A 25,180-nucleotide genomic window follows, 5' to 3' on the forward strand; every position below is an offset into this window, starting at 1 on the left:
GATTTGAAAGGAGTTTTCTTTCTTTAAAAATTCAATCTGAAAAAAAATAAAATAGATAAAAATAAATAAAAATTCAATCTGTCTTTTAATTGGTTGATTTAGACTTTTTCTTACAATGTGTGATATAATTATAGAAACTGGAAACAGATGAGTAGTTATCAGGAGTTAGGGTTGGGTTTGGGGAGGGAAGTGGGTGTGGCTACAGAAGGGCAACATAAGACATCCTGTGATGCACCCCTTCTGTATCTTGGCTGTGGTGGTGAATACACAAATCCACACATCTGACAGAAGTGTATAGAACTAAATATAGACACACACACACACTCACATAGAAATGAGTACAAATAAAGCTGGAGAAATCTAAATAAAACCAGTGGATTTTATCAGTGTCATAGTAGTTATGATATATTTACTATAGAGTCCCCCCTTATCTGGGTTTTTGCCTTCCATGGTTTCAGTTACCTACAGTCCAGTAGCAGATGATCCTCCTTCTGAGCTATTATTGTCAGAAGGTCAATAGCAGCCTAACACTATCATTCATCTCACATCAATAGTAGCATAACAATCACTCCCCTCACTTCATCTTATCACAATCACTTTATCATCTCACATCATCACAAGAAGGGTGAATACAGTACAATAAGATATTTTGAGAGAGGGAGAAAGGCCACATTCACATAACTTTTATTACAGTATGTTATAATTTTTCTTCTTTATTATTATTGTTAGTCTCTTACTATACCTTATTTATAAATTAAACTTTATCATAGGTATGTATATATAAGAAAAAAACAGTAAATATAGGGATCAGTGCTGTCCATGATTACAGGCACCCACTGGGGGTCTTGGAACATATCCCTCACAGATAAGGGGGTGGTCTATGATATATTTTGCATTGGGGGAAAATGGGTAAAAAGTATATGCAGTCTCTCTGTCTTGCTTCTTACTGCATGTGAATCCTCATCTCAAAATAAAAAGTTTACATAAAAAATGTATTTACTGATATATTTTGGTTTAAATCTACCATAGTACTATTTACTTTTTATTCTGATTATTGAATATTATTGTTCTTTTTTTCTTCTATTTTTTGCTCTTTCATTTCTACTCCTTGATTATTGTGGAGGTGCATGTTCCTTACTGTTTTTTTTTTTTCAATGGTTACCATAGAGGTTGCAGAACGCATGCTTCACTTATCAAACCCTACTTTACAACCATATTTTACCTTTTTGGTTGTTCTTTATTTCCTTTCATTTTTGAGCTTCTTTCTTAGTTTATTGCTTTTTTCTGAAGAAAATTCTTTCACAGTTCCTTTCTCAGTGGTCTTTTGGTGATGGATTATCTTGATTTTTATTTATTTGAAAATATCTTTATCTTAATTTTTGAAGGGTAGTTTTGCTGAACTTGGAATTATTGCCTCCTAGCCCTTAGAAAATACTATCCCATTGTCTTTTCATTCCCTAAGTTTTTGTTGAGAAATCCTCTGTCAGTTTTATTGTTATTTCGTTAAAGATATTCTGTCATTTTCCACTGGCTTCTTTTAATATCTTCCCTTTCGTCTTTTTTTCCTGTAGTTTTGCTTTAATGTGCCCAACCCTGTATATATGTGTATATGTATGTGTATGTATATTTTAACATATATTCTGCTTGGTGTTTGTATCTTGATATCTTTCTTCAAATAAATTCTCAGGCATTAACCTTTCAAATATTGCTTTTGTCCCTTTCTCTTCTTTCCTTTTGCACATCCAATTACAGATTGTTAGACCCTCTTACTGTATCCTTTTCCCCCCTTTCTTATGTTCTGCATCCTTTTGGCTTCCTGTGCTTTTCTCAAGATATTTACTTTTGTCTTCTAATTCTGTAGATCTTTCCAGGGTCATTTATAATCTGCTGATAAATCTACCTGTTATGGGTTTCTTGTTGTTGTTGTTATTTTTTTCCAGTTAAAAAATTTCCCTTTGGTTCTTCATAACAGTTTCTAGTTCTCTACTAACATTCTCAACCTTGCATTTTATTTTATTGAGCGTATTAAGCATATTTTAAGTCCCAGTCTGATAACTTATTTTTCTGGATCTTCTGTCGACCTGTTTTTGTTGTCTGTTATTTTTCTTGTTTTTCAATCCCAATTTTCATTTTTCCTGTATACTTGGTCAGTTTTCATTGATTGTCAGACTTCGAATGTAAAAATTTTTGAAATAATCTGAAAACTTAGATGATGATATTTTCTTTTAGAAAAGATTTCTGATTAATTTGGCAGATTTTTAAGGGGCATTAGCAATTGTGGATCACCTTAATTCAGACAGGATTTGGGATGATTCAGATTTAGCCCTTAGTTACTAGTTGGCTGTCTTAGTTCATTTGGGTTGCTGTAACAAAGTAACATAGACTAGGTGGCTTACAAACTATGAAAGTTTATTTCTTTACAGTTTTGGAGGCTGGGACGTCTCAGATCAAGGTGAACAGATTTGGTGTTTGGTGAGGGTTGCCTTTCTGTTCGTAGGTAGCCATCTTTTCTCTGTGTCCTCAGGTGAGAGGAGGAGCAAGGAAGCTCTTGGGGGTGTGTGGGGGGGGTCTCTTTTATAATGGTACCAATCTCATTAGGGCTTTGTCCTACCTCCCAAAGGCCCCAACTCCAAACATCACATTGGGGGGAATTCAACATATGAATTTGGGGGGGGAATACAAACATTCAGTATATAGTGTTGGCTATCTATTTTTAGTTTACTCTTTACCCTTGTAGTTATCTTTTCAAGGTCCAGTCTTATAGCCTAGCCAGTTTATCAGCCCATTGTCTCTTACAAGCACACCTCCCCTCCTATCTCTTTCTAAGGCCACGATACTCCAATTTTTGGTCCTTTACTTGAATTTATCAAAAGCTAGGTTCAGCTTCTCAGCCTCTAAGCTACCTCTATCAGGACTGTCAGATATCCAAAATGAAAAGCAGCCTCAAATGCCAGGCTTATTTCTCTGTGTTTCCTTCTTACACTGAGTTTCAAACATAATTTTTTCCTATCTTGCTAGGTCTCTCATGCTTTCATTGTTTACCTTTTCAAGTTGATTTTTGCAGAAGGATTATTTTTCAAACACCTAATCTCTCAGATTACCCTGCTGTGTTCTGCTTAAAGCCTTTGTACATCCTGTTTCTCCTGCTTAAAAAACTCTACCTCCCCATCGCTTCTCGGCCTTTTGGCTAAGATCAAGTGTAAAAACTCTACCTCCCCAGTCCCCCCAGTTTACACCTGTTCATGCTATAGATCAGATCCTAAAGAGCCTTCCTCAGGCTTCTCTGACTCCCTGACTAGATTAGGTCCTGTTAATATAGTCTTTTATAGCACTACCTGCAGTGCCTTCATTGCACCTATGGTTTGTAGTTATAATTTGTGTGTTTATTTCCTTTAATGTTTACATTTTCAATGCAGTGTAAGGTTCTTGAGGAAAAGGGCCATATCAGGGTTTTTTTCTTATTACAAATTATAACCTGTAGGAAGTATTTAATATTTCTTCATAGATTGGATGTACTGGTATTGGGTTAAATGATTGAGACTTCCCTTGAATGATAATGGCAGAATTTAAAGAAGGAAAGAGATTATGCATTTTTCATGGGTCCTGGAATGGGAGGCAAGACACAGTGCATCTTTTATTCTTATTTTTATAAATGTATTATAAAATACTTCAGACATATTAAAAATATAAGGAATTATATAATATATCCCACTGTCCTCACAGTTCTGCTTAAGAAATAAGACATAATTTATATTCATAAAGATATACAGAGAGCCCAGAAATAGACCCCCATAAATATAATCAACTGACTTTGACAAAGGAGCAAAGGCAATACAGTGGAACAAAGATAGAGTTTTTTCAAAAAATGGTGCTGGAACACTTAGGCATCCAAATGCGAAAAAATGAATCTAGATACAGACCGTACACCCTTCACAAAAATTAACCCAAAATAGATCATAGACCTAATTGTAAATACAAAACCCGTAAAACTGTTAGAAACTAACATAGGAAGAAACCTAGATGACCTTGAGTACAACGATGCCTTTTTAGATACAACACAAAAGACATCATCCATGAAAGAAATAATTGACAAGCTGGACTTCATTTAAATTAAAAATTCAGGGCACCTGGGTGGCTCAGTCATTAAGCGTCTGCCTTCGGCTCAGGTCATGATCCCAGGGTCCTGGGATCAAGCCCCACATCGGGCTCCCTGCTCTGTGGGGAGCCTGTTTCTCCCTCTCCTGCTCTCCCTGCTTGTGTTCCCTCTCTCACTATGTCTCTCTCTGTCAAATAAATAAATAAAATCTTTTTTAAAAAAGTTAAAAATTCTACTCTGTGAAAGACAGTATCAAGAGAATTAGAAGATAAACCACATATTGGGAGAAAATATTTTTAAAATACTAATAAGGACATTTATCCAAAATATACAAAGAACTTTTAAACCTCAATAATAAAATAACAAACATTATTTTTAAATTGGCCAAAGACCTTAACAGATACTTCATCAAAGAAGATATAAAGATGGCAAATAAGCATATGAAAAGATGTTCCACATCATATGTCTCTGGGGAAATTCAAATTAAAACAAGGTACCACCACACTGCTAGAATGGCCAAAATCCAAAACACTGAGAGCACTAAATGTTGGTGAGGTATTGAGCAAAAAGAATTCTTCTTATATATTGCTGGTGAGAATTCATAATGGAACAGCAATTTGGAGACTAGTGGTTTATTACAAAACTAAGCACACTCCTAACATATAATCCAGCAACTACCCTTTTTGGTATTTACCCAAAGGAGTTAAAAACTTATGTCCATGTAAAAACCTGCACAAGGTTGTTTAGAGCAGCTCTGTAACTACCAAAACTTGGAAGCAACCAAGGTGCCCATAGTAGGTGAATGGATAAGGTGTGGTACATCCAGACAATGAATATTATTCAGAACTTACAAGAAATGAGCTGTCAAGCCACGAACAACATGAAGGACACTTCAATGCATGTTACTGAGTGAAAGAAGCCAATGCAAAAAACCTGAATACTGTATGATTCTAATATGACATTCTGGAAAAGGCAAAGCTATGGGGACAGTAAAAAGATCAGTGGTTGCTTGTCGGAGCAAATTGAAGTGGAGGAGAGAGATGAATAGATATAGCACAGAGGAAAATCAGGGAAGTGAAAATACTATGAATGATACTATAATGATGGAATATGTCATTATGCATTTATTTCTCCAAATCCAGACAGTATACATCACCAAGAGTGAGCCTCGAGGTTAATTATGGACTTTGGGTGATTATTATGTGACTGTGGGGGTTCATCCTTGGAAAAAAAAAATGTGCCATTCCTGTGAGTGCTGTTGATGGTAGGGAGGCTAGGACAGGGATATGTGGGAAATCTCTGTATTTTCCTCTCAATTTTGTTGTAAACCTAAAACTGTTCTAAAAAGATAAAGTTTAAAAAAAATCGGAAAAAATCCCCAGAGAGATTGAAGGGACAATCTCTACTATTGATTAATAAAGCCCTAAAAGACATAGCAACCAAAAAATATATACAATATACTAAGATATAAACATATATGTAGTATACCCAGCAATTACTTTGACTTTTAGATACTTTTATGATAAAGTAACTAATTTTTGTTTATTGTTAATTTGTTTAAGGAAATTTTTCTTTAAACTTTCAGATGATACAGCATTGTTTGAGTTGATTCAACTAGTTCCACCAGGTACTGTATTATATTTTGATAAGATAATTGATGTGCAAACCCATGTCAAAGAATGCTTTTTAAAAATACATATTTTCCCCTTCTTCCCAAATTAAGAACAAAGTTGAGTTTCTAGTATTGGTCCACTATGCATTGAACAGCAATAGATCAAAATAATAAATACATAACAATTGGCATAAATCGTATTTGAACATATTCTAAAACTGAATAAATAGTAATAAAGGAAGGTGGAGAATTATATGCTATCATCCTAGCATATTTTGTGACATTCATAAAAATTGACTTTGAGTTTTTGTGATTTTTCTCAAACAACTTTTTTTATTGATAAGGTAATTATCTTTGTTTTTGTGTGTTGACTGTTACTGGGAATGGGGAGTGGAATAAAACCTTAACTGTTTAGTAAACATTACACATCTCTGGGGTAGGTAAAATTAAAATTAAAATATGGAGGATAACTTGATTTTTGTTATTTACTTCTGTGAATATAGGAGAAATCTATCTTAAATAATTATTCTATGTGAAAAGTGGAGAGCTATATGTTACTAAAAATTAGTAATCTAAAAGATTTTGAATATTACATGTGTACTTAATTTGGGTAACCACAAATTCTAGAAAATGTCTACATTTTTTTCCAACATGTAACCTAATGTCTTACAATGGCAATTAGAAAAGAATGGAAGACAGGAAAAATTTATGGAGATGGTAATTACATTTTAGGTTTGTAAATGTCATACCAACTTGATATGTTTACAAGGACTTTTTTTCTCTAGAAACACATAGGTACTCACAAAATTTATATGAATATCTCCCTTCTATAAAAGGGGAGGGAGAATTAGTAATATGTACTACATTTCTGAATAAGGAATCCATTTAACATAACTTTCTTTTAATTTTCCTTTCATAGAAAAAAAAAATGACCCTGAAGCAGAAATTTCAGTAAGCCATCAGGCACTATATATATTGTACTTGATCATATTGTTTCTAAATAGAATATTTTGTTATAATTTGAATCATAGGATATCTTTCTTATAGTGGGTGAAACCTTGTCTACGTATGATGAAAATACACGAGATTTCATGTTCCCGGGTCCAAACCAAATTTCTGGACACCATGATTCAAACCGCCAGGTTACCATGAGGAGGATTTCTGGCCTTCGAGTAAGTGTATTTTCTCAATCAGTCTGTGATGTAGGATCATTGTCAAAAACCACCACATAGGCTTTAATACCTGAAATGTGAAGAACTAATTCAAAGTTTAATTTGGTTCAAAACATAATTTTTTTATGAAATTATGATGTTATTTTAAACATACTGAAATCTGAACAAAGCCCATCTTTCATCCAGAATTAACAAGTGTTAATTTGCCTTATATTCTTCAGATTTTTCTCCTCTCCTTCTGCCTCCCACCTCCACCTTCCCTATCTGTCTCTTCTTTTTATTGTTCTCGCAAAAGAATGACCAATAAACATTTGAAAAGGTGCTCGATTTCATTAGCATATAGGGAAATCCAAACTAAAGCAACCTTATGATTTCATTTTTATAGCCATAAAGTTGATAAAATTTAATAAAATATGACCATATTAGAAGTGTGAAAAACTGGAAGCTCTTCCATGCTGCTATGCCATGTAAGTTGGAACCACCACAATTCAGAGTTATCTAGTAAAAGCAGAGATTCTCATAGCCTTTCTCTAGGTATGTTTCATGGAGATGTATTCTCTCTGGTATAAGAGCCTTCCTAGGGATGTTCATTGATAGCATTGTTCATAATAGTGAAAAATCGAAATAATTTAAATGTTCATTAGTAGGAGTTTGGATAGATTAATTGTTGTATGTTCATGTCATGGAAATATACATTTATATACCTAAAAGTGAAAGCTGCATTGTGACAACCAACTCTTCCATCCTTTCCCCCCACTCCCTTCAACTTTTGTTGGGTCATTTAGAAATATATTTATCCCTGAAAATGTCTTCCACTTAGAGAAACTGAGAGAAGACCCTGCTATTTCAAAGAAGAAAAAAAGCAAAAGATGTCTAGGTTGAAATAATTTGGACAAACATTTTTTTACTACCTTTATAAAATGTTAAAATAGTATGAGTAAGGAAAGTGGGGTGATATATGAGCTAGTATGGTAAATTAAATACTTTTCCCTATGGGTCTAGGTTTATGATATGCTCTGTTCTGGGAAATAGCAACTTCAGCTTGCTAGAAGTGTAAAAGTTGACTAACTAGCAAATCTATGAAAATATACTTCCTTTGGGATATTATCAGTGTCCATTAGCCATCTTCTATATTATAAAAACCTTCAAAGAGTGTTTCAGCAAATGTATGGAAGCCTGCAATGAAAAAAAAATCTGATTTTAAAATTATGGTGTTTTGAAAGTAATTTAAAATGCTGTATTATACCAAATTGGCAATAAAAACATAAAAGTATGGATCATTAATAAGTATCTTCTTCATTTACTTTGGGTTTTTTACATACATTCAGATGTTGGATTACTAAGGCAAAAAATACATAGATATATATATATGTATGTGTATATATATGTGTGTGTGTGTATATATATATATAAAGTAAGACTTCTGGTAATGGTGGTGTGAGGAGGTTGGCAGTTCCTCTCTCCATAAAAAACAGGCAGTTCCTCTCTCCATAAAAAACTGGACAAAATCGTCACAAAAAACAATTTCAGGACACCAGAAACTGGCAATTAAGACAATTAAGACAGATTAAGTTCGGATATTATAAGGAAGTGTTGAATAACTATATTATACACCTGAAACTAATATTACACTGTATGTTAACTAACTAGAATTAAAAAAAAAAGGGTGTTTATGCTTAAATAATGGCTAAAACATTGGATAAAAATGGCGGCAGCATGTGGCCTTCTTGCCTGGGACAGCTTCCATACCCTGCAAGGCCACTGAGAATTGTAGCTTCACCAGTCCTGGGGCTGGGCAGAAAAATCAGAAGCTCTGCTACCAGAGGAGTCAGAATCAATTTTGGAGAGTGAGACTATGATACTGTGATTTAAAGTAAGAAATATATATTTGGTCTTTATCCTTGTTCTGGCACAGAGCTCCCAAAATCCTTGGAATTTTCTAAGTGATGGGGAGCAAGAAAGGTGTCTTTTGTTATATTAATGAGGTGACTTTTGGAAAGCCCCTATATAACCTAAGGATGGGGGCTGGAGGAGGAACAGGAGGAACAACCCTGGTATTAGAGGGTTAGAACTTTCAGCCCCTTGACCTCTGGGGAGGATAGATGAGGCTGGAGATTGCATTAAAATACCAATGGCCAGTGATTTAATCAATCATGCCTATGTAATGAAACCTCTATAGAAGCCCAAAGGGCCTGGGTTTAGAAAGCTCTTAGGTTGCTGGACTCATGGAGGCAGCTCCTGGGAGAGTGGTTTCCCTGGGGAGGGCATTGCTCCATGTCCCTTCCCACATACTTTGCTCCATGAATCTCTTCCATTTGGATATTCATCTGTATCCTTTACCATATTCTTTTATAATAAATTGGTAAACAGTAAACTATTTTCCTGAGTTGTGTGAACCTCTCTATCCAATTAATTAAACCAGGGAAGATGGTCATGGGGACCTCCAAATTATACCCAATTGGTCAGGAACACAGGTAACAACCCAGTCTTGTGATTGCATCTGAAGTGGGCTGGGCAGTCTTGTGGGACTGATCCCTTAACCTCTGGGATCTGATGCTGTTGCCAGGTAGATAGTGTCAGAACTGAGTTAAATTATAGGACCCCTACCTGGTGTCACAGAGAATTGCTTGGTGGTGTTGGAAAACCCACACATTGGAATTGGTGTCAGACTCATAAGGACAGATAGTGCGGCTTCATTGGATTCAGATGGAAGTGGATGAAAGAAACACCACAGCTTTGATAGGCCAGTGGCAGTTCCAATTAGAGTGAGTAGCCCGTCTGCCAGAAAGTTCACAGAAGTAAGGGAGCAGTAAAAGGGCTGAGATAAGCTCTCCACCCATTCCTGGCTGATTCTCAAACAAGGCACATGCAAGGAGAGACCGAGGCTGTGAGATCCCAGCAACAAGTGAAACTCAGTAGAAACTGCAGACCTGACTATCTCTGAATGCATTCCCCAAGCCACGTACAGATAATCAACAAAGAGTGGAACCCTTACAGGTTCATGGAATGACTACCAAGCTATGTATATATATATAGGTGAGACTCCTAGAAAGATTGGAAGAATCAAAAGATATGGCACATATAAAGTGTACAGCAAAATGGCAGCTATAAATCCAGTCATACAATTATTGTATTTAAATGTGAATGGATAAAACACTCCCATCAGTAGTTTGTTGCCCTGGCAAATGACAGTGCATCCTTCCTCAGAATTCTTGTGACAGGGGCACCTGGGTGGCTGTCGTTAAGCGTCTGCCTGCGGCTCAGGTCGTGATCCCAGGGTCCTTGGATCAAGTCCCACATCGGGCCCCTTGCTCCACGGGAAGCCTGCTTCTCCCTCTCCCACTCCCCCTGCTTGTGTTCCCTCTCTGGCTGTGTGTCTCTCTGTCAAATAAATAAATAAAATCTTAAAAAAAAAAAAGAATTCTTGTGATATCTGTCTGAGTCTTAGGCTATTCTCCTGAACCCATTGCTGTGGCAAGAATTCCGCACATCTGGGATTAAATCCTGGCACTCTCACAGACTACCTGACTAAACTCGAGCGAAGCACTATCATATGAAGATATCAGAGGGCTGCTGGGTGGATTAATGACACCTTGTAAATGGTTACAGCAGTACCTGGCACGGAGAACACTCCATAAATGAGAGTGATATGGTGATGGCTGTCGAGGTGATGACAGTGCTGATGATAATACCCCCTTTAGACTGAACTCCATAGAAACAGAATCTGTGGCTTTCTCATCTTTGAATTTAACTCTCAGGACAGTACTTTGCATGGAGTAGGTACTTAAATGCCACTTGATTGAATTGAATGAATGAATTACATCTTGTAGACTTCATAGAGGAGCTGACATTTGGATGGAGTGATGATTAATTTTATGCCTCAACTTGGTTAGGTTAGGGTGCCCAGTTGTTTGGCCAAACGGTAGTCTAGATGTTACTGTGAAAGTATTTTGTAGATGTAATTAATATTTACAAACAGTTGACTCTAAGTATAAGAGATTACCATTGACAATGTAGGTGGATCTCATTCCAATTAGTTGAGGCCTGAAGAGCAAAAACTGAGGTTTCCTAAACAATAAGGAATTCTGCCTCAAAACTGTTACGCAGAAATACTTCCTGAGTTTCCAGCCTGCTAGCTTGCTTGCAAATTTCACACTTAAGACTGCAGTATCAACTTTTGTCTGAGTTGCCAGCTTGTGGATTGCCCTATGGATTTTGGGCTTGCCACTCTCACAATTGCATGAACCAATTCCTTAAAATAAATCTCTCTCTCTCTCTCTCTGTCTCTCTCTCTCTCTCTCTCTATATATATATATATATATATATTAGTATAGTATATTATATATTAGTTATATATATGTTCTGTTTTCCTAGAGAACCCCAACTAATACATAATGGTTTTGAAAGCTCAGTGAAAATAATGGCTAAAACACTGAGTATTTACTATGTGACCAACAATATATGGGGAAGGGTAAAGTGCTAAGTTGCAATCCAGGCTATGGTAGTTATAAAATATGTCCACAGATGATTTGATACTTCTGTCTTCCAAAGGCAGAGCTAACTCTCCAGACTATACTTAGTGACTCTAACAGATAAAATGTGATTCGGTGACAGTATTAGACTGGAGACCAGGTCATTAAATGCACTGTGGCTTCCTCCTTGCTCTCACTCCTGTATCAGTCACTTTGGGCTAAGCCAACTGCCATGTGTGAAGACATTCAAGCACCTCTATAGGGAGGCAGAAGCTGGGAAAGCTTTGCTAGAATGTTTGTGAAAGCTTGAAAGGTCTTGAAGAAACTCAGATGTGTGTTTGCAGGAAAATAAGGTAAATGCTTTTGGAAATTAGGGATAAAAGGGTTCCTTGTTATATAATGGCAGAAAGTTTAGCCACACAGTCGCCTGCGGTAATGGGGGAAGAGAGAAATATCTAATGAAATGGATGGTGTGTCTAAGACTTTTGGTTAGAGAGTTAGAGGGTCTGCTTGGTTTTCTTGCTGCTTTATAGCAAGATATGAGAGGAGTGAGATAAGCAAAGGAAAGGCTGTTTAGCAAAAAGGAATTGGAATTTACTGTTTCTGAAGATTCCCAGCCTTTTCCAATGGCAAATAATGTTAAAATTAAGGAATGACTTCTGAGCAAAACTCATTCCAGGCACTTTTGGGAAATTGTGGTCTGATGGTGAAACCAAAGGTATAACTATAAAATCCTTCATTAAAATTTCAGAAAGTTCCAAGATGTTGTCTCAGAAAATAATTTAATCAATCGGGTTTTTCAAAGATGCTAAAGGGCAGTCTCAGCAGAAGCTGAGTGTAGAGAAGGGTGCAACTCGCGTCTAATGGAGTGAACTTCAGTAAGATTCATATGAGAACCCATATGTTTTTTAAAAGCATTATGTTGGTAGAAACACCACCAGCTTGGTCTGAAATGCAGAGAGATCTCACAAAATGAAAAGGCCTTTGGACCCCCAAAATTCTGTTGACAGGACTCATGCTCAGAACACTGTGCACTCCAAATATGGTCTACTTCTCCTTGGAAAGGAGTGATAATTCAAAGGTTGGAAGCAAGAGCCCAGAGGAGCCCAAAGGATAGTTATTTCTGGGCAGGAACAGGACTAAACTTCTAATCAAGGAACTTCTAACATTTTCTTGGCTGGATTTTAGAATTTCTATGGGCCAGTGATGCCCCTTTGACTCTTGTTTACTCCCTTTTTGAATAAAAACATCTGGAGTGATTATCCTGCACCTGCTGCATGTGTGTGCTTTGGGTACATGTGGGGCAGATAACTTGTCTCTTTGTTTTGTAAGTCTTCTAACTATGAGGAACTGGCCTTAAAGAACTGTCCTTAAAGGAACTGTCCTTAAAGAACCCACATCCGAGGAGGCTGGATGAGGATTTGACTTAGATGCCAACATCCTGGATTTCAAGCTGAAGTTGTAAAAGGATGAGACTTTTCTTCTTTTCTTTGTAGAGCATGAGTTTAGTTTACACATGAAAGGAGTGTAACTTGTGGTCAGAGGGTGGACTGTGGTGGTTTTAAAATATATCCACAAAATTTTGGGGATATTCCTCTTCTGAAAAGGAAGTCTAACTTTTTTGTCCTTGAGTGTGGGCTATACTTCAAGGATTCTAATAAGTAGGATGTGATAGATGTGACAGTGTTAGATTTAGTAGACTAGGTCATAAAAACGATTATGGCTTCCTTCTTGCTTTGCTTTGGGAGAACTAGCTGCCCATGGCATGAGGACACTGGAGTGGTCTTATGGAGAGGTTTATGGGATAGAGGAGCTGAGTCCTCTTGCTAAAATCTAGAAAAGAACTGAGACCTCCAGCCAACAGCTATGTGAACAAGCCTTAGGAAGCAGATCCTCCTGCCTCAGGCAAACCTACAGATGACAGCAGCCCAAACAACCTTTTGACTTCAGTTGCCTCAGAGATTTCAAGCCAGAACCACCCAGTTCCACCTCTGCCAGATTCCTGACCCATAGAAACTGAGATAATAAGTGTTTACTCTTGTTTTAAACTGCTAACTAATATCCTGTGAGGCAATAGATAACTAACAGAGGCATAATGGACTTCATTAATAAAAGTTATGTTTGCAGAAAAGCAATCATTTAGTTAATTCTTAGGCAACTAACTCATTATTTACCTTTTCTGTAATATGATGTTTGAAACTCTCAAGTTAGTATGTCAAAGGCTGGGTTTGTAAAGGACAAATATCTGACTTCTGCTATATTAGAATGAAGCTGCACTGGGCATACACAATACCTTTTAATGCTTTAGTGAATATACAGTTTGTGTGCTTCCAAATATCTTGGCAGGTGCTTCATGACTGTTCCTTTGAATTTTACCATTTGTCTCCACTTAAAACAGTATTCAAGCTGATGTTTGAAATGTTGTGAGAAATAGAAGCCAGGTTCATTCATAGATCTGAGTATAACCTATACATTATGGGAAAAAATGTTGGAGGTATTGGTAGAGACTTCTCTCTCTTCTGTTTTCAAGAACTGCATACCTAGAAGCTATAATTTTTTTTTAACATGAGGAGACTCTCCAAAGCATTTCTTGATTATGTAGTTAAGTATGTCTTAATTTGTAAAAGTAAGAAGAGCTCAGATCCATTAAGTGTTTTTATATATTTATGACTTTAATATTATATCATAGTTTAAAAATCTTAGAATAATTTGACAGGGAAATACTTGAAAATGAAAAAATGTATTAATTTTTACATAAAGGTAATATCACTTATAAGGGAATCATCAGCAATGAAACTGTTTCTTGCTAAAATTTAGCATCACTGTATTGTCTTTATCTTTAATAAGAAGGTCAAACCAACAAATGAAAACAGCTAAATCTTGACAAGTGTTTGTTACTTCAGGTCATAGTTTTATCACTAATAATTATATTTTTTTAAAAATTGAAATATCTAATAATACCCTTTTTCCCCTCAGGGAATTGCTCCAAAGCTGGAATTTTCTACAACTTCAGTGATTACTGAATGTCTGATAAGTTCAAGGAAGTGCCGCACTCAGGTTGAACTCATTTATTTAAAGTGTTTAATGGTTTAACTTATTCGTTCATATTTATGGGCATTGGGCAAGAATTATTCTTTTATTTTGGCTGCAACTCTTTTCACTTTTGGGGGTCAATCTTTAAGCAAAACATTTATCAGAGCTATTTAGCAGTTTGGTTGCATCTTAAATGTGAGAGTGAAGAGTTTGGTACACATGATAGATGGCGCCATGATGTTAGTGTTATTATTGTGTAACTCCATGGCCTTTTTTTTTTTTTAATGCAAAGCAATCAGCCTGCCAGAAAGATGTTGAGATCAAGAAGTCCCACAGAGAACTAGATCTTAGGCTTCTATAAATCTTACAGAAGTTACAGGTGACTGCAGAAAGTTCAAAGGATACCTTTTAACAAATGTGACCAGAGGTTCTCTCTCATGCAGGGATATTGGTGTTTAGTGAGTATGGTTTCTTGAGTGTCTCTAATTCTTATACGACTCTTGCTCAGTTTGGTGGCCATACTGATGCTATCAGACTGAGGGAAGCTTGGACACTCCAACCTCAGTACCTTCTATATTTGTAAAAACTGCCTTTAGTAAACTGAGATATCTGGACCTAATATTTCATTCTTGTCTAACTTTTTACTGAGTCACCAGGATCATCTTACTGCCTTGTCCACAGGTAATCTAATAATGTCTAGGCATCACTCATATGCAGTTGCATTATGATTAGGTAACAATGACCAGTGTGTGATGAAGAGCCAGTAACATATAAAGCCCAGAGAACCCAAACAAGGCAGAACTGGACCTATGGTGGAAAGAGTGTACTAATAATTTACTGCGTTCTCAGTTTCAGAGTAAATTTGCTGAGGAGGGTAACAGTGACGTAAGCTAAGAAAGGTAAAGCGTGGTTATATAAAATTATCAAGGGGATCATTCTTATTTTGTTTAGCAAGATACGTAGTGTGCCAGTTTGGCTATAGTTAATTATCTTTGAAATGCAAGCTGAAATGCAGCTATTAGAGATCTAACAAACTATGCTTGCCAAATGCAAAGATGTTACTGACTTGTTTTGAGTTGTGCAAAACTGTGTATATTTGTAAATTATTAACAGTATTTTACCTGCACTCAGACAAAATTTTTCTCTCCTCATTGGGGTATGTCCTTCTGGTGGGTAGGTAGAAAAGTCTTTTTTTTGTATGAACTATGGCATATGCACAGAAAAGTACCTTCTAAGTGTACAGCTTGGTGGAAAGTCTTTCGTAAATGTAAAATTGTCCCCTCATCACTAGTTTCATTGGACTTTAGGAACTGATGTTTTCCTCCGTAAACTTTTGAGAAGACTCATTTCTTTTTTTAACTTGCTATTTCAGTGTTTGTCATTTTTTCTTTATTGAACAGATGTAAGAAAATAGGATAGGTTTTGGTGTCAGACAGTGTTTAAGAAAATATGCCTCAGAATCAGACAGATCTGGGTTCAAGTTCCTCACAAGGCTGCTTTAAAGATTAAATTAGAGAATAGGCAATGTGTCTGGCACGTAACATATAATTAATGAATTTGATGGCTGATCCTAAGGTTTTTTTTTTTTTAAATAATTAGGAGAGAAGACAATAGTTAAAATACAAGATAGAAAACATTATCTGGTAGGCACAACAGAGTATACACTTACACATTAAAATTTTAGCCAGAATTTTAATCTTCTTTGACCTTATTTAAGAATGTGATAAATCTGCTTTTTAAAAAGTGAATATTAATGTTACAATTAAAATTTTAATATCTACAAAGCAGCATTTTCAGGTTCAAACATAAGAATAAGACAAGCCTTTTTGGTTTTTAAAAGCAGAATGAGTGAAATAAACTCTAAAATTATTTAAGTTTACAAATAGTTATAATGATCTTTATTCCTTTTAGCATATTATTTTCAAATTGATGTCTTGTCACCAGTTAGATGGATTGAAAAAATTAAGTATATTATTGTGATTTTCTGAAATAAAACTAGTTTTCTACTTATTCTTTTTACCTACTAAAGGTAGAATTTATTATTAATGGTTAAATATCAATGGTAGTTTTATTAATTTGTATGCTGGATCGGGTAGTTTTTGCTCACTGTAAAAAGCAACACTAACTTTTTGACAGTTGTCTGGATTGAGTGGTTGATTCTTTTGTTTTGAACTGGCGAGGCTAGGGCTGAATGATCTATGATGGCTTCATTCATGTCGGGTAGTTGGCTGAGTTTTTGGTCTGGGAGGGACTTTATATTTCTGATAATTTGCTTGATTTTAGCTGGGATGGTGGCCACAAGACTTTCAGCATCTAGTAGGCTAATTTTGGCTCATTCACATGGAGGCAGGAAGGTTTCCAAAAAGGAATAAAAGACAATAGCACTTTTTCAAGTCTCTCTTTTTGTCCCAAGCTAGTATCCTGTTAGCCAGAGGGAGCCATTGTGTTAACAGCATGTAACAGCCACTATTTCAAGTTTTCCTGGGCAGTAACAGAATACATTAAGGACTGGATAGAGTTAGCGTGTATCTGTACTACATATTCCACAGTTTATAACTTCTAATAGTATTCAACATTCAAAAATTGTAATGAAGAAAGAAGGTAGGGTTAGTTGTTTTAGGTTTGGTATAATCAGAGGTAGGTAAGGAGGAACTTTACAGCATTGCTGAAATGGATGATGTTGGGTTCATCTGGGTCTGAAGGTAAGAGATATTAAAAATGTATGAAGGTCTGGGAAAAAAGAGGTCCAGGGACTGAGGAAGTGAGGAGGTCAGGGAGCAGATTCAGTGAGAATAAAAGAAGTAGAATGAGGAAAAGCAGTTTTGGTCAGCAAGGGATTTTCAGAGTTTGAGAAAAAATGGATCTGCATAATGATAAACTCTAAGATGAGGTGGAAAAAGGTAATTAAAGCTGAGAAAGAGAAGTCTGAGTCCAAAGTCTTGGAAAGATTCACTGCTTGAACATTTATTACACCTCAAAGGCCCTTGCATGTGCTAACATTCCTGCTTCTGTGCATCAGTGTGATGTCATAGAGATAGATGAAGTGTGATATGGTAGAGAAGTTCTGAATTACTTGTTGAAGTCATTGAGCAACATGGGAGAAGGACTGGGAGAGTATCGACAGCTGTAGAGGAAAGATGAGGAAATAATCTGATGCTGCAGGTTTGTATGAAACTCATGGACTTATTTTCCAATTAGGAAAATATATTTTTTTCCTGTTTATCTACTTTTTAAAAATATTTGACTCTTTTCCCTTCTATATCACATTTATGTTTTAATATTTACTTAGAATAGATACCTTTAGCGAGTTAGGGAAGGAGGGGTTGAGAAAATAGAGAAGGAGGTAGGATTGATAGGTTTTTTAAATGATTAAAGTTAGGAAGACAAAGTTTCTCAACTGTCCATTTTCTGTAATATTAGAAATCTTTTAATTCTAGATAATGAATCAAGAGGTCTTATTTACCTGTAATCCAAACTTTAAGGCACTCAAAAGGCAGAGACTAAATAAAATGTTATCCTAATAACGCAAAAAAATTTTAGAAATGTAACATTTGTTTTTTAAAATTTTAGACTGCTAACCAGTTTTACTAATAGAGTACTAGTCATTAAAGTTTATGTGTGTCTTTTATGTCTTTTTACTTTTATAAAAATATGGAACCAGAATTAAGATGATATGGCTGTTGGTCATTGACCTATAGAGTTTTAGTTTGGAAGAGATCTTAAGATCCTAATCACCTTGTATAATCCAAATAATACATTTCATGAAAATATGTATAAAGCTGTTTTTCAGATGTTCACATTGTATATACGTATTCAATCTTAGCAGTATAAATGAAACTTATTTTAATAATTTTCTCCATAAAGATTTCATAAGCAACTAATTAGCCATGTGTATTTGTAACATTACTAAAAAGGCCCTCTTGGGTCGCTGGGTGGCTCAGTCAGTTAAGCCTCCGACTCTTGATTTCAGCTGGGGTTATGATTTCAGGGGCATGAGATTGAGCCCCACATTGAGCTTTGTGCTCAGCGTGGAGTCTGCTTAAGATTCCATCCCTCTCCCCCTGCCTTCCCACCCCATTCATATACTCTCTCTCTTAAAAAAAAAAAAAAAGCCCTCTTAAATTATATAGCCAGTTACTTGAATACTTAATTACAAATGATAAACCAATGTTCATGTTAATTTTTTAGTACACTGAAAACTAATTTTTCTGACCTTGTTTCTTAGATTTTTCCAATGATTAAATATTGGGATTTTATTTTCATAAGTACTTGTTAGACTTAAGAATACCAGGTACTTTATTAACTACTAGACAGAGTTATCTAGCATAGATAGGAAAGACTAGTTGGCTTTGATGGGTTATATGTGCCTTAAATTAATTTTTAAAGTTTTTTTCTACCTGTAATTTATAGATACCTATACATATATCTCTACATATAGCTTCTACCCATGTTAAGTTTTATTTTTTATGTTTAGGATAAATTTATTTACCATACGGCTCCAGTTGAAAAATCACATGGCAGACTGCAAAGCAGAACATCAACATCAAGATCACAAAAGAAAAAATCCAAGTCACCTGAGAGAAATAAATATTGCATAAATGCAAAAAACTACGAACAGCCTACAATTTCTTCAAAATCACACTCTCCATCTCCCTACACAAAAAGACGCATGTGTGAGCTATCTGAAGACACCAGGCGGCGGCTGGCCCATTTAAATCTGGGACCCTATGAATTCAAAAAAGAAACAGATAAACCTCCATTTGTGATTAGACATGTATGTGTTCTCTTAAACATTTCCATTTGAAACCAATCTAATCTGTTCTTTCACTAAAATATTATTCTGAAACTTCTTTCAACTTCTGGCTTCTATTAATAATTTTCTTTCCTGAACTGTTAGCTGAGGAATCTAAAATGGAAAATTAGAGTAAAAGAACATTCTTTTTTCAGTCTTTAAACCTGACAGAGGTCAAGTTCCATTATGAATACCATGTTAAATCCTTTAAGTATCCATTTCCTTTCTTCCTATACACTGGACAGTGTAATAACTCTACAAATTGAACTTAGATGTAACTGACATTAGTACTAAAATGGCAGAGTAGGATTTTAAAAGAGGACCAACTTTTCTTTATGAAAAGGAAGACCCCCCTTTTCTAGCCTTTTTAAAAATTATAATGGAAAGTTAAGTTTCCTTTGATATTATGTCCCTTGGGTAAACCTTATATAATGGATCTTTGAAGCAAATCACTATTTGATGAGGATGGGAAGGCCTTTGAAAGTGAAGAGAGTTAACTTAGGGTAGCATAGCTGTAATCTTCCCAAACAGAAGACTGCTTTTGATATGGTTTAAACTTAGAGCTTGTGTTCATGTGATAGTCAAGTAGACTTTGGCTAATTTTAGGGGTCTGTAATATTTCAGAATGTTTAATAAAGGACTTTCTTAGAATTCTCAGTTTCTTGAATTTTTGTAAAGAATTTTTATCCTAAAAGTATTTCTTTAACAAAAGCTTGCAATTTAATAAAAATTACTAATAAATACATATAATAGTAATAATGAACGTTAAGATTTAAGTGCCTACAGAAGCAAAACAACTTTTGGGGTTATCTATAAAGTTATTTCTGACTTTAATGTCTAATTCATCTTTTTCTAAATTCTAATATGTAAATATAACCATGTAAAGATGCTCCTTGGATAATCTAATGGGTTTTTGAAAATACACCATCTGAAAATTCAGATTTTTTTGTGTGTGATATATATTTTTTTAATTTTAGATGTAATTACATTAAGCAGCATTTCATTCCATTTTTATATTTTGACTACAAATCATTTATTCTTTTAACCTTAGGTAACAGGTTTTTTATTGTAAAAAGAAAACTTATAATGGGTGCTTTTAAATGGTAATATTTTATTGAGATTATTGTGATTACATTTGTCTTTTTTTCTATAGATTTGTTTATAGGCGCTGGCCACATTTTTTGTTGTTGTTTGGACATATCCAGATAAGATTTACTTGCTGGTTGGATGGCAGTTTCAGAAAACCTTTCATTTTATGACTGCTTGCCGTTACAAATTAAGTTGAAAAGATATTATTAAATTCTAATCTGAAGGAATAGTAGCATTTTAATTAAAATGCCCATGGGCAAAATAACCAGTAATAGTTAGTGGGCGTTAGCCACAAAAAAAAAAATTGTTGAGGGAAATAATTTCTCTTCAAGTGCTCATTAAATTGCTGTTTTTTCACACTAGTGTTCAAAGTGGAATAATTCTAATACTGCTAGGTGTAAGCCTTGATGTTTTCAGTGAAGAGATTTCCTTTACAGCTTTCCAGATCACAGAAAAAAATGCATACTTCTAAGCCTACAGTTAGAAAATTGCTTACATTTGGGTGCCGGGGTGGCTCAGTCTGACTCTTGATTTTGGCTCAGGTGGTGGTCTCAGGATCATGAGATTGAGCCCCACATTGAGCTCTGGGCTTAGCAGGGAGTCTGCATGAGATTCTCTCCCTCTGCCCCTCCCCTCCATGATCTCTCTCTCTCTCTCCAATAAATACATAAATCTTAAAAAAAAAAAAAAGAAAATTGCTTACATTATCATATAAGAAATGGGATTTTTTCCAGTTGTTTTTGCATAGAGATGTCTTTTCTTCCCCCCATAGCCATTCATGATTTCAAAAGCACTTAATAAATTGATAAACAAAATTTTAATTTCATGGGCTCCTGGGTGACTCAGTCGATTAAGTATCCGGCTCTTGATTTCGACTCAAGTCATGAGCTCAGCATTGTGAGTTGGAGCCACACATCGGGCTCCATGCTGAGCATGGAGTCTGCTTAAGATTATCTCTCTCTTCCTCTGCCCCTCCCTCCTCCTGCGTGCACGCTGTCTATCTCTCTTTCTCTCTCCCTCCCTCCCTCCCTCGTCTCTCAAAAAAATAATTTCATACGTGCATATGTAAAAAGTTAATACCTTTAGAAAAGACTTTCTAGTTTTACATACATTGTGTGAAAAACAGTCTCACATAGTAAGGAGCAGTTTCAAGAAACTAACTAGAATGTTCCCAAACAAACTAGCACAACCATCCCAGAAAAGGTAAATAGAATTATTTTCTTTTACCTTGATACAGAATAGGATCTTTTTTTTCTATTGCAGTAAAATACTCATAAAATGTACCACTTTAGCCATTTTGAAGTGTATAATTTCAGTAGCAGTAAGTACATGTTGTGCAACTGTCACTACGATCTAGTTCCAGTACTTTTTCAATCATCCGAAATGAAACCCTATACTCATTAAGCATTCACTCACCATTTTTCCCTTTCTTCAGCCCCTGGCAACCACTAATCTGCTTCCTATATGGATTCTCCTACTCTGCCTTTTCATCTAAGTGGAATCCTACAATACATAGACCTTTCTGTCTGGCATCTTTCATTTAGCACAGTGTTCTTGAGTTTCATTCATGTTATAGCATGTATCAGTCCTTGGTTCTTTTTATGGTTGAATAATATTTCATTGTATGGATATATATGACATTTTGTTTGTCCATTCATCTGTTGATGGACATTGGGCTGCTTTCACCTTTTGGTTATGTGAATAGTGCTTCCATGAACATTCATACACAAGTTTCCATTTGAGTATCTGTTTTCATGCCTAATTGCTTTAATACCTAGGAGTGGAATTGCTGGGTCATGTGGCGTGTCTGTGTTTAACTTGTTGAGGAATTGTCAAACTGTTTTCCACAGTGACTGTCCCATTTTACATTCTCTCCAGCAATGTTTGAGGGTTTCACTTTATCCACATTCTCACTAACACTTACTATTTTGTTTTGTTTTCTTTTTATTATAGCCATCCTAGAGGGTGTGGATTGGTCTCTCATTATGGCTTTTTTTTCTCATTATAGTTTTGATGTGCATTTCCCTAATAAATAATGATGTTGAACATCTTTTTATGTGCTTTTAGCCATTTGTATATTTTCTTTGGAGAAATGTCTATTCAAGTTCTTTGTCCATTTTTAATTGTTTTTTTTTTTTACTTTTTTATATTTAGTTGTAAGTTTGTTTTATATATTTAGGATTCTAAATCCTTATCAGGTATGATTTGTAAAGATTTTTTTTCATTCTATGGCTTGTCTTTTCACCTTTTTTTAAAATTTAATTTTTTTAAATTGTGGTAAAATATACACAATATAAAATTTACCATTTTAACCATTTTAAGTGTATAGTTCAGAGGCAGTAATTATATTCACATCATGAAGTAGTATCTCTCACTATGATTTTGATTTGTATTTCCCTAATAATTAGTGATATTGAGTATTTTTTCTTGTGCTTATTGGTCATTTGTATATCTTTTGGAGAAATGTGTATTTAAGTTCTCCCACTTTTTAATTGAGGAGTTTTTTTCAGGGTTGTAGAAGTTTCTTTATATATTCTGGATATTAATGCCTTATCAGATAATTATTTGAAAATATGTATATTTTTTATTAAATAGTTTGCTTTTCACTCTCTTAATAGTGTCCTTTTATGTACAAAGTTTTTAATGTTGATCAATAGAGCTATCTTTTTTACAGTTTATATCACTCTTTTTTCTTTTTCATTAGAAAACATGCTTAGCTGCAACAATCTGTAAGCTATAAAGCACTAAGCGTGCTGGGCCCTGAACATAGCCAAGTAAAGACACTGTTTGAATTCAGCATCTATCTAAGTAGCAAATGGCTAAACTTGCTTTTTAAATGTGGCAAAATAGCTTCCTCTTTTTGTAGTTTTGTAATGGAAAGCCAACTGGGCAATGGGGTAATGGAGATTTCAACTGTAAATTTGTTAATTTTAAAATAGACTCAAATTTATAATTAAAAAATTCTGGAGTTTAATTTCAATTTTATTTAAACATGAACAGCAAAATACTCAGCTAAGCTCTGGCTTCAGAACATGCCTGAACCACACAGGCACTGTCGTGTTAACCTGATGACTACAGTCTATGTACTTGAGTTGATTTTCAGGTGCCATGAGACTGAAAGAACATTTAATTTCTTTTTGACTTTCAATCTTGCTTCTTCTAGGTCGACCCCCCAAGTCCCAGGGCTGATGTTTTATTTGGATCTTCTGGCAGAGACTGTGAAAGAGATGGATGGTCTAGGATGCACAATGGTAACTTAAAAGTTGTCTCTCTTCATTACTTTAGTTTCCTTGGTACAGTCAAGTCTTTCACTTGGCGTCAATGAACAAAAATAGATTCTTTGCTGTGTTATTGGATAATAAGGCATAGTGCTACTTTTTACAACTTGTGAGATACCCATATAGGTACTCTCTAAAAATAATAGAATTTCTATGCTTCTATAAATTAATCTCCCTCTTTGAGATTCAAAATACATAGTAGCATATTGAAGACTGATAACCTTCTAGTGAAGAAAAAAACAACCTGGTTTTGTTTTGCTCAAAAATTTCTAAATTTATTGGACTATGGAACCATTTTCCTGCTTTAACATATACTCCTTAGTTTGTGGAATAGGCTTTGGGAAACACCACAGTAAAAAATGTTCAAGGTTATGGGTTTTGGACATACATTTACACATATATTTGAATACTTGCTCTGTCACTTATTTATAAATTGGGCATTCTTGAACAAGTCATTTTAACTACTTTGATAATCAATATATTAAAGAATGAAGATAACACAGTAAGTATGACCATGTAAAATGCCCTAGCACACAGGCCTTAAGATCCACTGTCATTATAATAATACTTAGATTTCTGAAAAGATAATGTCCTTTAAGTTTAGTTTACAAGAATCTTTTTTTCATCATAGGCCCTGGTTCTAATGGTTAGATAAATTATTTCTTAAGTTCAATCTGAAGATGACTTTTACAAAGAAGATTAAATAGTGTTATATGATTAGGGATATTTGAGTGTTAATATCTATAATCACTGGTTAGTCGGTTCAGCAAGCATTTCCCATCAGCCTTTAAGTTAATTCACTACATACTGAAAAAGGCATAGAAGAAGAAAAATGAGACAGTGAAAAAAACACAATCATAACATGTAGTGAGCTGCATGTATAGACTCTTTTTTAGATGGGAAAATGAAACATTCTTCTCTGAGAACATGCAGAGTTTGTGCTCATTTATTTTGCTTTTTTAGCATTAGCAGGGAGATAGATGTGGTAGTCACTAGGTCTTTTATAACCACAATAGCAGATTATATGAAATTAGGGACAGATGTTATACTCTGTTTCCCCTCTTGGAAGAAATTTATGGACATGGAAAAAAAGGTTTAAGAACAAGAAAATCGAAAATAACTTCAATATAGATATTCCTTTGGAAGATGCTTTTAGAATGCACTGAGGCGTCTGATTTCTCTCGATAATTATTATGTATTTGCCAGCAGAACTGTTAGAGTTTCCAGTAACTTTTGATCGCCACAGTCAGCTACCTATGTAGAGGTACAATCAGAGAGGTCAATAGTGAGGTCTGCTTTTTTTCTTTTAACTTTTTATTTAGAAATAATTTTAGACTTACAGAGAAGTTGAAATAGGATAAAGAATCCCCATATAACTTTCAGAATCCGCAAATACTAATATTTGGTTTTCCCTCTTTATCTCCTCCCTACCCCCCCGCAACTTCCACCTCTGTATGTATGTTTGTATATAAACTTTTTTTTTTTTTTTGACAAGCACATTGCTATGGACAGAATTATGTCCCTCCAAGATTCTTATGTTGAAGCTCTAACCTGAAATGTAGTATTTGGAAATGGGGAAAAGTAAGTAGGTTTAGATAAGGTTAGGAGGGTGGGGCCTTCATGATAGGATCAGTGC

The 25,180-nt window shown here is 35.1% G+C and overlaps 1 protein-coding gene across 3 annotated transcripts in view; it reads left to right on the forward strand.

The window, feature by feature from the left end:
• The window catches only part of SPATA6 (spermatogenesis associated 6), a 140,573-nt gene that overhangs the window by 50,704 nt on the left and 64,689 nt on the right, over positions 1 to 25,180 (forward strand). For all 3 annotated transcript variants that reach the window (XR_003208159.2, XM_025871564.2, XM_025871565.2), the window contains exons 4-8: positions 5,682 to 5,723; positions 6,756 to 6,880; positions 14,329 to 14,409; positions 18,860 to 19,159; positions 23,430 to 23,517. Coding sequence is in view for 2 of the 3 variants with exons in the window: in XM_025871564.2 (XP_025727349.1) it covers positions 5,682 to 5,723; positions 6,756 to 6,880; positions 14,329 to 14,409; positions 18,860 to 19,159; positions 23,430 to 23,517 (636 nt within the window). In the remaining variant the exon portion in view is untranslated. The remainder of the gene's footprint in view (positions 1 to 5,681; positions 5,724 to 6,755; positions 6,881 to 14,328; positions 14,410 to 18,859; positions 19,160 to 23,429; positions 23,518 to 25,180) is intronic.

The sequence above is a fragment of the Callorhinus ursinus genome, unplaced genomic scaffold, assembly GCF_003265705.2.
Source record: "Callorhinus ursinus isolate GAN/ISIS: 27379988/994484 unplaced genomic scaffold, GSC_fseal_2.0 scaffold9, whole genome shotgun sequence".
NCBI classification, from domain to species: domain Eukaryota; kingdom Metazoa; phylum Chordata; class Mammalia; order Carnivora; family Otariidae; genus Callorhinus; species Callorhinus ursinus.